This window comes from Triturus cristatus, chromosome 5_2 (assembly GCF_964204655.1).
Source record: "Triturus cristatus chromosome 5_2, aTriCri1.1, whole genome shotgun sequence".
In the NCBI taxonomy this organism is placed as follows: Eukaryota; Metazoa; Chordata; class Amphibia; order Caudata; family Salamandridae; genus Triturus; species Triturus cristatus.
The window spans coordinates 880712678-880726969 of NC_140588.1; the positions used below are offsets into that span (position 1 = coordinate 880712678).

The 14292-nt window shown below is 44.2% G+C and overlaps 1 protein-coding gene across 5 annotated transcripts in view; it reads left to right on the forward strand.

Moving 5' to 3' along the window:
* The window catches only part of MAMLD1 (mastermind like domain containing 1), a 296270-nt gene that overhangs the window by 22350 nt on the left and 259628 nt on the right, over positions 1–14292 (forward strand). The window contains exon 1 of one of the 5 annotated variants that reach the window (XM_085608009.1): positions 8119–8200. The exons of the other annotated variants lie outside the window; for them this stretch is intronic. Within the exon in view, the coding sequence (XP_085464135.1) occupies positions 8177–8200 (24 nt within the window). The 5' untranslated portion in view covers positions 8119–8176. Of the gene's footprint in view, positions 1–8118; positions 8201–14292 lie in introns of those variants that run through there. 5 annotated transcript variants of the gene reach the window in all.

Genomic DNA, 14292 nt, shown 5'->3' on the forward strand with positions numbered 1-14292 from the left:
ATATTTAATAGCACAATGTCCAATGGAGCAATAGATGTTCAGGCTTGTTGTTATATGGCGAATGCTGGAGTAGCCTGGAGCCTGCTAGATCGCACAGGCGACTGGCAACGTTGGATATGACATACCACAGCAAAGTCAAGAGCTCCACCATGTTCATAACTATCATGAACAGTTTTCTTCCGCATTATTTTTTTCCTCGTGTTATTTCTCCTCAGTCTTTTACCTTTCATGATTCTCTGCCATGCTCCCTGTGGTTTACTTCTATGTGTTTGTCCTCATTGTGCTGTGTCTGATACATTAAAGGTCTCTTCGGCCAGACAGCACAAGCTTTCTATGAAAATAAACTATAGTCACCTTACTGTAGCCTTTGAGCCTGCCCATTACTTTCCATTGGTTGGCTTTATTTTCACTCTCATTTGCTTTCTTTTTATTTGTTAGCTTGTGTAGACTTTACTTCCTCATCTTATGTTTGTTCCTCCCCTAGAGCACGGCCTCATCACTTGTGTCATTACGCTGTTTAATTTTCAGTCACTACCTTTTTTCTTTTTGGTTATGCGTTCCATGAGTGCATGCGTTTTCCAGTTGTCACGTGTGCACTTCTCTTCCCTCCTCCGTGCTCCATTTAGCTTTATTGCCCATGTATGTCTCCCTCTCTCCCTCCTGTATAGCTCACCCTCATGTGCTTCTGCCTCCCCATGTTGCTTGTTTCCCATGTGTTTCTCCCACCCACCGGATCCCCTCCCTGTTGGTACATCTAGTCCAATAATCAGGGTGCTGCACAACCAGAGACGTTTTGAGGCATGGGCAAAGTGGGCTCTGACCCAGGGCCCCTGCCTTTTAGAGGGGCCCCCTGATAGAGCCAGCTCTGATCTGCAGAGTCCTGTCCTAATGACCTTGAAAAATTCTTAAAGGGATTGTTTTAAATACTGTTTCCTTTCATTTATTTTCAATGTGGGTGATGTGTAAGAGTCTATTGCAGGCAGTCTGCATGTGGTCTTTATGTTTCATGCAAAATCCATAAAAAATGTTTTTTACATCAAAACAGAACCTCATATATGAGAAATTGGGGAGCGTCACAGAGATTATTTGTAGTAATATTAGTGAGCCTCTACTGTGTTACAGTATTGAAAACACACATCACTATCCCTGAATATTAGATGTAAACACATTTAGAATTTGGACCAGTCTGCCTTTGCCCTGTCAGTGACCTGGCCACAGAGGGTATGGAAGAGCTAAAATTGGATCTTAAATTCAGATCTGTTCCAAACAGGGGGCCCCAAAATACGTTTTGCCCCCAAAATCCTTAAGATGTCCCTGTGTGCAGCATCACTAAAAACCATTTGAAAAGACAATAAAATGCAAAGGCGAGACCTATTGACTTTGCCAATGCTTGTTCCGCCTTGCATTTTTTTCTCCTCTTGCTTGACCACGGTGCTTTACTTCCTGACGTTTTTCAAACTTTGTTTTCCCCCCTAATGTTTTTCCTCATTTTCCTCCCCACACCGTCCCTCCATGCTTTTCCTCATACGTTTCCTCCTCATGAAGTGCCTTCTTGAGTTTTTTTCCTCCACTACCCTTTCTCCTCATGCTTTATCTCACTGTTCCTCCACGTGCCTTTCCGCCCCCTGAAGTGCCTTCTCTTGCTTTTCCCCTCGTATTTTTCTCATCATGCTTTACTTCGGAGTGATTGTCCTCCCCACATGTTTCCTGCCTGCACTGTACCTGCTGGTGCTTCCCCCTCCCCCCCCACTGTGTTTTTCCTACTCACCCAGGTGGGTGGTGGTTTTCCGCATAATGGTGAAGACCCACACGGCCCTTTCTTCCTCAGGGTCACTTCCTCTTGGGTTTTGTAGGCCATGTTGAAGGAGCATCCGCTGTACCCAGGCATCATGTTTGGTGCCACTGGAATTATGCTGCAAGTGAGGACCACATTATGCATCAGGGTTTACTAAATGATGCGGCAAGAAAATGCTAATTATGCTGTATAATGTGGCACATTTTGTGCTAATATCAGTTCATTAGTTTGTCATTTTTACATGTTAACACCGTCTAGACAAATGTTTCCTTTTATTAGTGCTAGTTTAACACCCAAACACAGTACTATCCAACTGAAAGGTGAACAGTCAACCTTTGAGAACTGCCTTATGCTTCACAACAACACGTGTCACTGCATTTTTAGTAACTTTCGATCTGTTTGACCCATACCCCAATTATTTTTTGCTAAAATCTGCAGATTATGCAGCAGACGATGGATTGGTTATGTGGCAAATGTGGCAATCCATAAGTATGCGAAGAACGCTGCGGCCGCACAATCTTACAGTTCCAGTGGCACTGGTCCTGTTCAATTTGGTCTTCTTCATTGAGGAGGTTTATGTTACAGAGGGGAAACTTTCATCCCCCAGAGCCCCGAGTAATTATCTTGCTGCCATAAATGTTGATACACACATAATGGATGTAACTAAAAAAAATCTCCTTATCCAAGCAGAAACGGGCAAGTGTTTGTTGGAGCAGATAGAATGCTGAGAGTGTGAATAGACAGACCCATATGTCACGGCGGAGGTAAATGATGGACGAACCGGAGCCGGTTTCTGTGGCTCAGCACAATGCGCGAATTCCCGTCATGCACCGCGCTTAATAATATACCAGCTTCCATGGCATTCAGGGGTAACCTAGGCAGCACCAGTCATCTGCACGCTTTTCGACTATTCCTTTATTTTTTTTTCTCAGACAACTATTCTCCCCCTCAACCACCCCAACACACACACAAAATGCAACTCTTCCCTGGGTTTAATCAAGAAAAGATCATAAGTGAATGGAAAATCTGTTTGGAAAGCCTGCACGGGCCTCTGTGAGCCAGAAACAGTATTAGATTTCCTCAAATCCTATTGAAACGTGTTTGCGGCTTTCTTTACATTTCCTTTCACATTCTTGCTTTTCGCTGAAGAGATGCCGCCTGCCAAAGACCTCCTTGCTTGTCGTAGGTTAAACGTTTTCTTAGTTAATGCTTGCCTATTGTTATTTATTAAGGGCTTCGGTGACTTCTCGCTCGGCCCGCAGGTACTCTATGTCTGAGAAGTTTGTCAATTTGGAAATCTGTAAGAATGACTGTGCGTTCGCAGAAGCAGGTCTGCACTACACCAGCAGGCAGTCTCTAAGCTTATTTGCAGCTTTTTCCTGGTTTGTTTCTCTTTGCTCTAATTTTTTATTTTTTTCTTATAATTTCTTGCACTTCAAGTTTTGTAAAGAAATGGATAACGTTTTTAATGAGCATGCACCAGGAACTCGGAATACGGCAGATATATATCTCCTACATCAGACCCTAGTTCCCAACATTAGACCTAACATGTCCTCCATCATCCACAAGGCAAACCTTTACACCCTCTGGTAAATATCTCACCGCCACCAAACACCAGCTTCACCTTCCATCATTGCAACACAAGTCACATGTATGTAACTGTTCTTTGTGGGTGTAAGTCAGAGACATAGTTTTGATATCCATTGATATGTACATTGTTTGTGTGATTTCACTCTTTAGTTATTTATCTGTTGGTTTTAAAGTTGCGTCATCAGCATTTGTATGCCGCCATAGTGCTTCGAGAGGCTGGGAAACCTATTTTTTGACTACTTGTATTCGATTGTGTTTGACTGTGATAGCTTAGGCAAGATTGATTTACCAGGTGTACTGCAACATAATAATGATAACGTGTGTTGTTTTTTGTACAGCCCTCTGCATCGCTGTTAATACGCACCAGAGCGCTTGGAGCTAGGGGTGGTCAAGGGAGTTGCATAGGTGTGAAATATGTGAGGATTCTAGAAGAATCATATAGATGACACTCTGTCAGAATTGAAGGGTATTTCCTTGGTTAGCTGAGGTGGTGTCCCTTGTGCTCTAAGAGTCAAGAATGGTCTTAGGCAGAATGGAGTGTTAGAGACATAGCAAAGACATCACTTGTATAGACAGATGACGATAGTGTCCCAGCCTAGACCACACCTCCAAAAACAGGAGTAAAGGAAATAAAAGGTCTTGGGAACGAGCCTATTCCTAATGTGAAATGAACCTATAGTTCAGCTTTAATCTTAAAATGTCAGTCAAGGAAGCTGTAAAATAGAACACACGGTTTGGTTGCATTTTGCTCAACTTCACAAACTTCTGTACAGTATAAAGTAGCTAAAGCTGGCTGTTCAGGGTACATGGACAGTGATGGCACGTTGGAAAATACAAGTGTTCAGCCAAGAAAGAAGTGCGAGGAGATGGTGGGAAGAGAGTGTTAACTGAAATTAAGGGGGACCTGCCTTTGCTGAGACTCTTAAGTCTCTCCCAAATGGGGTGCTGGACTTAGCTGACACCAGGGATGCATGTGTCTAGAAAAGTGACTGGAACACTCTGTTTTTTTTCCTTCCAGGCCCCTGCCAACTCTTTTGAAGCCTACACATGTCACCGTGCCACCAGAAGACCCCTCTTGTTCACACAGTTGTACAAATTAACAGTGCTATTATTAGGTGTTCAACAAATTACTTTGGGCCCGATTATGACTTTGGCGGTGTGGGAGCAGGCCCGCCATGCCACAACCCCATTCCCACACCGCCAAAGCCGTGTGACCACTGCACGCCAGATTATGAATTTTCTTGTGTCTGGCGGGTATTTCTTTGGCGGTCCCACAGCGGTGCCTCTGAAAAAAGGGCACAGCAATGGGAGCGTCACCTTGTGGTGACCATGCACTCTACAAATATGTGTTATTTTATTTTGTCACGTGAGAAAACTTAAAACATAGGTTTACACAGATTCTACTTAAGCAGTGGTCTCTGAGGGACAGAGATAACATTTAAAACTATGACTAATTAGGGTCATGGAGGGGGGCTGGTGGCCATTAAAAATAGTTGAGACATTAGCAGTCAAAGCTGCTACATTCTGTTGTTCATACCCCTGGCATCTCACAGTTTTGTATTGTATGTGCATCAAAATAATTGAGCCTTTCAATTAAATTCTGTCTTTATTCGTAGATCATAAAAGATACACACATTTCAAATAATCTCATGATTAAAAAATAATCATTCATTCACCCCTCAAAAACGGATGTGAGTCAAAATAAGTGTTCCTCTCAGAGCACAGTGCTGAGTATAGGCATCTGGATGCTGATCCATGTTGCTTGCCCACTTTTTTTAACCTCACAACTGATCAATAAGCAATGTAGAGGAAGTATTGTGTTGTTTTCAGAGACCCCACCCCTTTGGTGCGTAATATTCTTTATAAGAGCTCTTAGTCAAATGCATCAGTTGGCCAGTATTTTGACAAATCAGAGAGTTTTTTTTAGTTGTGTTGTCATGCCCCAACTGTTTAACCCATCCATTGGAGAACAGTGCAGATGAAAATCAGTATGCCGCTCACTTGCCAGGGTGTTAGTTCATCATCTAGCTTCTGAGTGCCTTTCAGAAAAGACGATTTCTTTATCAATCATCTGCTCGAGTGGATTCTCCTAAATCATTGGGTAATGTTATACACAAAGGTGAAATAGTCATAAATTGTCTTGATCCTATTCTGCATTTGTTTCAGCTGACGGCCAAGTTTGTGCCTCTGCCTAGGGGCACAGATCTGAAATTTGCCCTGCTTCTGTGACCAGGCGCAGTATTATGTATACGATGCACTTTTCCTATTTGCGCCTTGGCGCACTGAGCAAAAACAGGGACAGTATGCTGTATTAACAGGAATGCACTGCCTCCTGTGCAGCCGCAAACTGGTGCTGCCCCAGGGCAGCGCATTCAGGTTAAATAGGGAGCAGCTGCTTGAAAGCCACTCCATGTTTCACTGTGTAGGTAGAACCCGCCTGCACTTTCAAAAAAGGGGGGACATATCCACTCGCAGGCGGGGGCAGTGAGTAACTGCACCTGCCTGCAGAGAGATGTCTGAAGGGTCCATGGGATCACCGTGTCCCCCTAGAGGGCTGCCTTTAAAAGGTGCACTGAAAGTGTGCCACATTTATGTTCCTCCTATGAGCATGCTTGCTCTGCGCCCATGTCCATAATACGGCACAGGCACAGAGGCAAAGTGATTCCCTAATTTCCATGCAGCCATGCTTCCATGCAAATCAGGGAACGCCCTCTCACGATATCACTGGCGCTACATGTTTGCCAACGCTATTAGTATTACAGAAGGGGACGCACAAGCATGTGTGGCTCTTGGACCAGGGGCAATGGCAGGTGATGGCTGGCCCCTAAGACTGGTGCGTGCGGGATCAGACCGGTTCAAGTCGGCGGCCAACTGTGGCCGCTGGGTCTTTTAATTTTTTGCGGGCATCCCGCAACGCTAACGGTTGGCTGGCATGAGGGGTGTGGGGATCACCTGAGCAGGTGGCAGGGGCAGTCGTCCTGTTCTCGGTATCCTCAAAGGTTTTTGGATGTATTCCCAACCTCCTATCCCTGTAGATAGCCTCTTTCGGCGGGAAGGGGGGGGTCTGGCAGGGAAGGAGTCATGTTTGAACACAAAGCAGGTGGACAACCTTAGCATCAGGAATAGAAGTGCAGGTGAATTCAGGATGGACTTGGAAGCGTTTTGGCTCAAAACAGGGCTGGGGGTCCTGTACTATATAGAGAAGGGCTTGGGCACCCACTACAGCGATTGCTCATAGCCTCACACGCTACTCCATTACATGGCCCTGGGGATGTCAGGGGAAGGTGACTGCATCAGGTATGGCCCGATTACCCAGGCTCATCTCCCATTGGGTGCCAGTGGGGGTCCCTTTTTTGGGTTGGCTCTGGCATGGTTGTGTTTGGGGCTTCAGATTTCATGCTGGCCAACGATAACTTCTATCTTGAAGGGGCAGGTGAGTTCACCTTGTGATGTGCAACTTATTGTTGGGGGATCACGGCCGCCTAGTCAATTGGAAAAGTCTGTGCCATAGGTGCCTGGAGAGTGGTGAACCATGACTCCTTTAAGAGTTATTGTTAGGATATTCCATGTATTAGTTATTCCCAAAAATAAAATGATGTACATATTGTAAATAATATGCAAGAATGATTGTGAAATGTTTTTAATGTTGCGTTCATGAATTTGTAATAAATACGGCCTGAGAATTGTTATATTCTCTAATGCAGGAATGTTGTTAGCTTGTCTCTGTTTTCATAGAGGGAAGCTGGCAACCTTGCAGGGGAAGGGAAGCCTTGATTGGGTGGATTTAAATAGGTCTCAGTACGATCCCTCACCTGTTCTGTCATACCATTAAGCCCCAGAGGCGTACCAAGTGGGCGCACACGCCCGCTGTGCCCCCTGGCCACTTTGTGTAATACAGCCCCAGGACTGGTAGACGAAGAACTGTGAGAGCCTCACGAAAGAGTTCTTTGCTAAGGATATGATTCTGTAGTGCCCCATTACTATGGATTTAAAGTGTTCCGCTGATACCGCATTATCCTTGTCAGAGTTTAGGTTTGCCACATACCGTCGCCTTGCCTACTGGTCTCTCTTGCTTGGTATATTTAGACGGTGCCCTGTGGATGTAGCTGTCAAAAGAGGCGGCCGTATCAAAAAATATCTGTGTGCATGGATAGAGAGCAAGTTGCTTGCCCGTATCCTGCATGAGGCACAAATTCATGCATTAAGGCTGCAATGAGGAAGGCAGGTGAGTGGTAATACCAGCGGAAGGGGCAACAAGGGTGCATTGGCCTCGTGTGCCCCGTGCACTTTCACTCAAAAGACCAAACATAACTCAAACCCGATACCACTGTAGAAAGGAGAACTGTCGCACTGGAGGAACATGTGGACATTGGGATTAATCAGCAAGGCCATGAGAGGAGGCAGTTCCTTTATGATTCATGTTCCAGTATGAAAACAAGGGGGCGCTCCTATGAGTGTAGTATGCCGCGCAGGCAAACAGACCCTGCCAGGAACCCCCTTCATCTGTCAGAAGGCAGCACCTTGTCTTCCGCTTCCGGCACGTGCAGGTGCTACAAGACGGAGAAGATATCCCGCACTTTAGTGGCCTTAAAGGATGCAAATGGCGGCTCCTCGCATGCAGAATTAGCCTTTTCAGAGAGTGATACTATGTGTGATTCATAGGCCCCTAGTGGTGTATAATAGATTCTTTATTTACAGCGTGCTGATCCCGAACGGCAATAAATCCAAAAACAATTGGCTGAGGTTCCAAGTCAATTTTCCCAATGAAGAATTCAACGGTTCCTATGGGGAATGAACTGTCCAGCTTCTGCCCTGGTAAAGAACACATTTGCCCTTTTAAAAATGTACTGTATGGCCAGAAAGGGGCTTTCTGAAATGGGGAGTGGGGGACAGATCATCTGTGACTGATCTCTTGGACGTTCGTGCCAGAAAAGTGGGCCATTTATCGGTGTGCATTTTAATAGCCAAAGTCGTGCGTGTTGTTGTTGAGTTAGTTCTTGCATTGATTGTAGGCCGTGATTATCAATAACAAACCAACATATAGTGTTCAAAGATATTGAATTCTCACCTTGCGCCATCTGAAAGTGTTGATAGGTGGGCCTGGGGTTTGTTCATGGACTCTTATTACATGTAATATTCCTGCAAACAGTATAAAGGCATGCCAAAATGTAACATCTAATGTAATACTGTAGCTGAATGAGTTTACAAAATGAGAGGGCTTTGTTTGTTCACAAAGACATGCGCAACACTGATACTCTGTATCTAACATAATGTGGTCTGTGAGGGTTCTCTCTCTCTTAAACTGTCACCTCCCATAAAAATATGGAAACGTTTTTTTCATAGCATACCTGACGTCTGCTATTGCTTTAAACTAACTGAATTGCCCCAAAGAGCCATTGTCAGGGGCATCGGCGAGGGTGGGCCTCACATGATCCCTGGGGATGTCACTCAATGTTCTTGCATCTGTACCTGATTGGCTGGAGTGTCTAGGGGTTATTGATGACACGTGGGGTTAATTCGGACAGAGTCCATGATCTAAATTTTTATTGGAAAGGGCAAAGGTTATCAACAAATGAATGCCATTTCTCATGATAATTGCACAGCACAAATGATACTTGGTTGGTGATGTCATAGAACAAAATATCTGACAGTGGGTCATACACCCTCTTTGGACATGAAAGACACTGTTATTGTCTGGGAGTGCAGAGGAGGCGCAGCACTGGAAAGTGGAACTACATTCACCCAGGTGGGCTGACGATTGGTTGCTCTAGTGAAGAAAACAAAAAGTTGAGCCAACGTTTGCACAATCTCCATGCTTGTTCCGGTGAACTTTGTTTCAGACCCACATGCTAAAGTGGTGAAGAAGTGAGACCTGAACTGTTGAAGAAAATGAATATTAAAAGAAGAAGAATTTGAAATGACATTATTTATGTTTCTACGCTTTGGGTTACTTCATGATCTCTAAAAACATATTAATACTTCTGGGGTGGCAATGCATTCTGGGAGAGGGTATATCATGATTAGGATCCAGACCTAGCCAAGTACCTCTGTACCATGCTACTGGGGTTTAGAGAATAGGAATATGTGTGCAGGGCTCCCTGACCACTCATGCCCAACAGCGAGGCGTCTGATGCCCTTGATTAGATTCCTTGTAGCATATAAACTGGTGAACCCCCATTCCATCTAAGGTACGTTCTGCCTTATGAGTCAAACTACTGCTAAAAGATGCCAAGTGTCCATTTGCACAACTGTGTTTATTCCCACACTTCTTGCAACACTTCATGCTTATCCTCAGAGGTCTTGGGCAATCATGGTCCAGCACCAGTACCTAGTTTGCAGCGGGACATCACCTAACAAGCTTTACACTGGTGACAGCCACCTGGAACTGTGACAGTGGCAAACCTCTTCTTACATATTTAAATTGCCACCCCCATGTGAATTAAGTTGCACACGCCACATGTGACTCACCACCTTGTGTGCTCTGTTGCAGATAGCTGGAAGGTAGGCGTCCCTTCTAATAGGTCTTGTAATGAGGACACAGCTGTAGTGGCTTTCCAGGATTCATTTAACATCTAATTACTGCATTTTCTTCACACCTTGCTGCACCCCAACATGCTTGCTGTAACACAAGCACATAGAGGCATGCTTTATTTTGTTTAGCATTGATTGCTGAATTTAATCCGGTCTGCGGAGTCAAATGTGAGTCGATTGGTGTTGCGGTAATTGTGCTGACATGAGAAGGAAAGGGCGTCATTGAAAACCGCTTTTAGCGATACAGCAGTACAGCGGTAACCTGGGCTTCAAGCGCAGGCAACAGAAAATGCATCACAGCCATGCGGGCTGAACATCCTTTGTCTGATTTTTGCAGAGAACAGCAAAGTATGAAAATAGCTTCTTAAAGGTGCAGTGCAGCCCACTTGAAAAATGGCTCATTGAAAAACGATACCATTGGTCAGGCTAAATGCTGTATATGGTGCAGTGCTCTGGTGGCTTGCTAAGTTCCATACATGCTCCCTCTTTACACCCCTCCTTCTATATGCATGCATTTTGAATTATTGCAAGTGCACAGTGCCTCAAAACCCCAATGAAGTGTCAAGTGCTTCTAAGTGCTCAAAAAAGGGGATTCTATTTGTTGTGCATGGTTGTTAGAATCTGGTTTTATAGAGTGGTCTATGTGGGGTGAGTTTGGGTGGTCTTTGTGAGGTATGGAGGGGTGCTCTAGTTAAGCATAGAGTGAAGCAGAGGGATAGCCATGTTTGCACTTATCATTGACTAAAAGGGGTCTCCATGTGTTGTGCATGGTTGGGAGAGTCTGGGTTTATAGAGTGGTGTATGTGGGATGCGTTTAGGTGTTCTTTGTGAGGTATGGAGGGGTGCTGTAGTTAAGCATAGAGTGAAGCAGAGGGATAGTCATGTTTGCATTTATCATTGAATAAAAGGGGGCTCCATGTGTTGTGCATAGTTGGGAGCGTCTGGGTTTATAGAGTGGTGTATGTGGGGTGAGTTTGGGTGTTCTGAGTGAGGTATGGAGGGGTGCTACAATCCAGTCACAGCTAACATGCTGCTGTAGTTAAGCATAGAGTGAAGCAGAGATAGTCATGTTTGCACTTATCATTGACTAAAAGGGGGCTCCATGTGTTGTGCATGGTTGGGAGAGTCTGGGCTTATAGAGTGGCCAATGTGGGATGAGTTTGGGTGTTCTGTGTGAGGTATGGAGGGGTGCTACAATCCGTCATAGCTAACATGTTGCTGTAGTTAAGCACAGAGTGTAGCAGAGGGATAGTCATGTTTGCACTTACCATTGTCTAAAAGGGGACTCCATTTTGTGTGCATGGTTGGGAGAGTCTGGGTTTATAGAGTAGTGTATGGGATGAGTGTGAGTGTTCTGTGGGAGGTATGGAGGGGTGCACCAGTCTCATCACAGCAAACCTGTTGCTGTGGTTAAGCGTAGAGTGAAGCAGAGATAGAGTAATGTTTGCACTTATCATTGACTCAAAGGGGGGCTCATTTTGTTGCTGGTGGTTTGTAGTGTGTCTATGTGGTTAGTCTCGTGGAATGGCTGTAGGTTTTTTGACGGGCATGTGCTAATGGTGTAAATCGGGTACACTCTTTTGAGAAAGGGAAGTTTTTACTCTTTCAGGGCATTCATGTACTGTGGGAACATATGCAAAATTATCACATCTTCATAGGTTCTTGTTTCCTTTCTGCTAACATCTTCCAATTTTGAGTAAAATGTTGAAAAATTTAGCACCTAAGCAATATTCTGCATATTTTTCAGTGAAAAGGCCACTGATTCTTTATCTTATTTGCAGGTTTATAGACTGTATACAACAATTTCCTGTAATTCACTGTCCATGCTACCAATTCGGTCCCAGACCCAAACTCTGCACAGTTTTAAATTTCAGCTGCACATCACAATAGGATTATTAATTTCAGCTGTGTGTTCTGTGTAACGTATGTCAAATTATTGTTTATTAAGTAGATTCCCCCGTTACTTCCCTTAATATAACGTTTTTAAACCTTATGTTATTAACAACTCATAGCACAATAAGATTTTTTAATAAGCAGTAAATTTGGCAGGAGCATGGCCAAGACCAGGATCACTATTAGAAATGAATAGGTTGATTTTGAGAGAGACCCTTAGGTATGTTGCTAGATACTTTGGGGAAATGATCCCATTATTCCTATCCTCTCATTGATATGGGGGTCACTGAAGCGTGCTTGCTGCTCTGTAACTAAGTAGCCAGGGGCGCCAGGGAAGAAGCAAGTCAAGGGGCGACCCTGCAAAGCCATGCCACGCATTGCAGCAATTTTGAACCCGCTGTTGGAAGAGATCCAATGGGAAAGGGTCCTGGAGAGCCAAGCCCTCACCTAAAATGCCTTTCACTACTCCCCTGCTTTCACCCTCCATCTGAAGGTAAACTAATTTAACATAAAAGCAATTTAACAAATCTGGTGCACCCTGATCATAAAGCTGAATAGTTGAGATTTGGTAAGGTAAAAGTCCTTCAAGGGTATCCGCATGCCTGTAATCTGTATTTTCCTGTGGGTTTTTGCCCCAGGAATTAATCTAATCCCGTGCATGAATTGCATTCTAATATGGAGCCAATTCTGTCCTATGATAGAGGCAGCGTGGTACGCGCAACTGCCAGCCTTCCAGATCCAGCGCATCAATGCACAGGACTGAGTGCCCAAAGGTGCCATCTCCGGATTAATTTGCAGAGGTGCAGCTGGTTAATGAAAAAGATGAAGAAGAAAAACTAGAAATTGCTTTTTTGTGTGTGGTTGGTCTGTGGCAGAGAAAGCTGGAAAGGATGTGCCCCAGCATGTCATACTTCAATCTTTCAAAATTATTTTATCGCGTTGCAGAGGGGTCTCAGGAGGCGTTCTGTGGTCTTGTTGGGTAAATGATTTTATCAAAATGTATTTATTGGCACATGCTAAGCGTAAAGCAAGGGTGCCACTGCAGTGCCAAGGAACCTGCAAGGATCATGTGCGTGGTGTAAATGTGGTCAGTCAGTTTGCATGAAGCATTAATCTGCAGTATGCTTAGTGTCCAAATACATGTTCTTCCAAGCTTCGAAGGTTTAGAAACATACATGACAAAGTCAATAGGTTATATTTTTCTAGTGCTGCCTTTTATGCCTTTTCCAAACATTTATGTATATTATTCCCATATATACATACTACGTCATTAAGCTCTGCTTTCTAGAACAGTCCAATCTAAATGGGCATTTTACATAAAAAAAGAGGACCGTCATCTCATTTTTCTAATATATTTAGCATTAGAATTAATTTTAAGTGAGAAAAAGATCATAAAAATACAAAATCGTAAATTTTATGTCTTGAAAGTGAGACAGTCCTACCTTAAAAGGGAGATCTGTGCGACTAAGGCATGTTTTTTTTTTTGTAAATTCTTTTTATTGAACAACTTGCACAGTATGACAACCTCTGTACACCTTTTCATCACACGAACTGCATTGTTACATTTTCAATATTAGCATTCCCGTGTGTCTTAGCTTTTCCTCCTTTCCTTCCGTGTTTGTTAGTCTTACAGTCTGACTAAGGCGTGTTTTGATTTTAACCTGACACCCGAGAGACAAACCTGCCTTCTTCAAAAGGTTGGCATCCTTACTCCAGCCTGTAAAATGTACGCGGCTGAAGGATTCATTCACACAAGCTACCTACGTTTCCCAGAAACTGCACTGAATTAGGCATAGCATTGTTACCATAGGAAGCCTCAGTCTGCTGTCAACCCACAAAATCTCGCCCTAGGGTAAAGGAACTACTCTGGATAACAGATGAGGTTCAGACTCACAAATGCTGCTTTGTTAGAAAGGAATTGTCGTTTCTTCCTTCTGAAGGGTAAACCCACCACGCCTCCTAATGTTAAATATGTTTACCCAGGAGCTTCAAGTCTGAAAGTCATGATGTTTTGGTGTATCCGATCTTGACCTGAAACGACAGGAATTGACAAATGTACCCCTCTTAGTGCATATCTGAGGCTCTGTGACTGTTCCCTTGAGAACTTTCCAGTTCCTACTCCCAGAAAACCATGGGTTCGCTGTAGTAGGGGAGGGTTGTAACTAGAACATGGCAAAGCCAGTGCTTAATTTGAGCCAGTGGTTTCCAGCGCTCGGCACCGGCTCTTAATCATCAACACCAGCACTTTACATGAATACTAGTTAAGAACGCATTCATTTACGGGGGAATTAAGTTATTTGCTCAGAAACACAGGATGTTGAGCTGACGCAGAGACTCAACCTGGTTACCCAGCTCTGAAGTCTGTAGCTCTGGCCATTATGCCACATCCTCGCCCCACTCTCATGATTAGCAGTTGGTTGTGTTTTAGGTGGCGCTAACAGGAGAAATGGGCTGGTGCAAACAGCCTCCTGACGAGAGCCCCG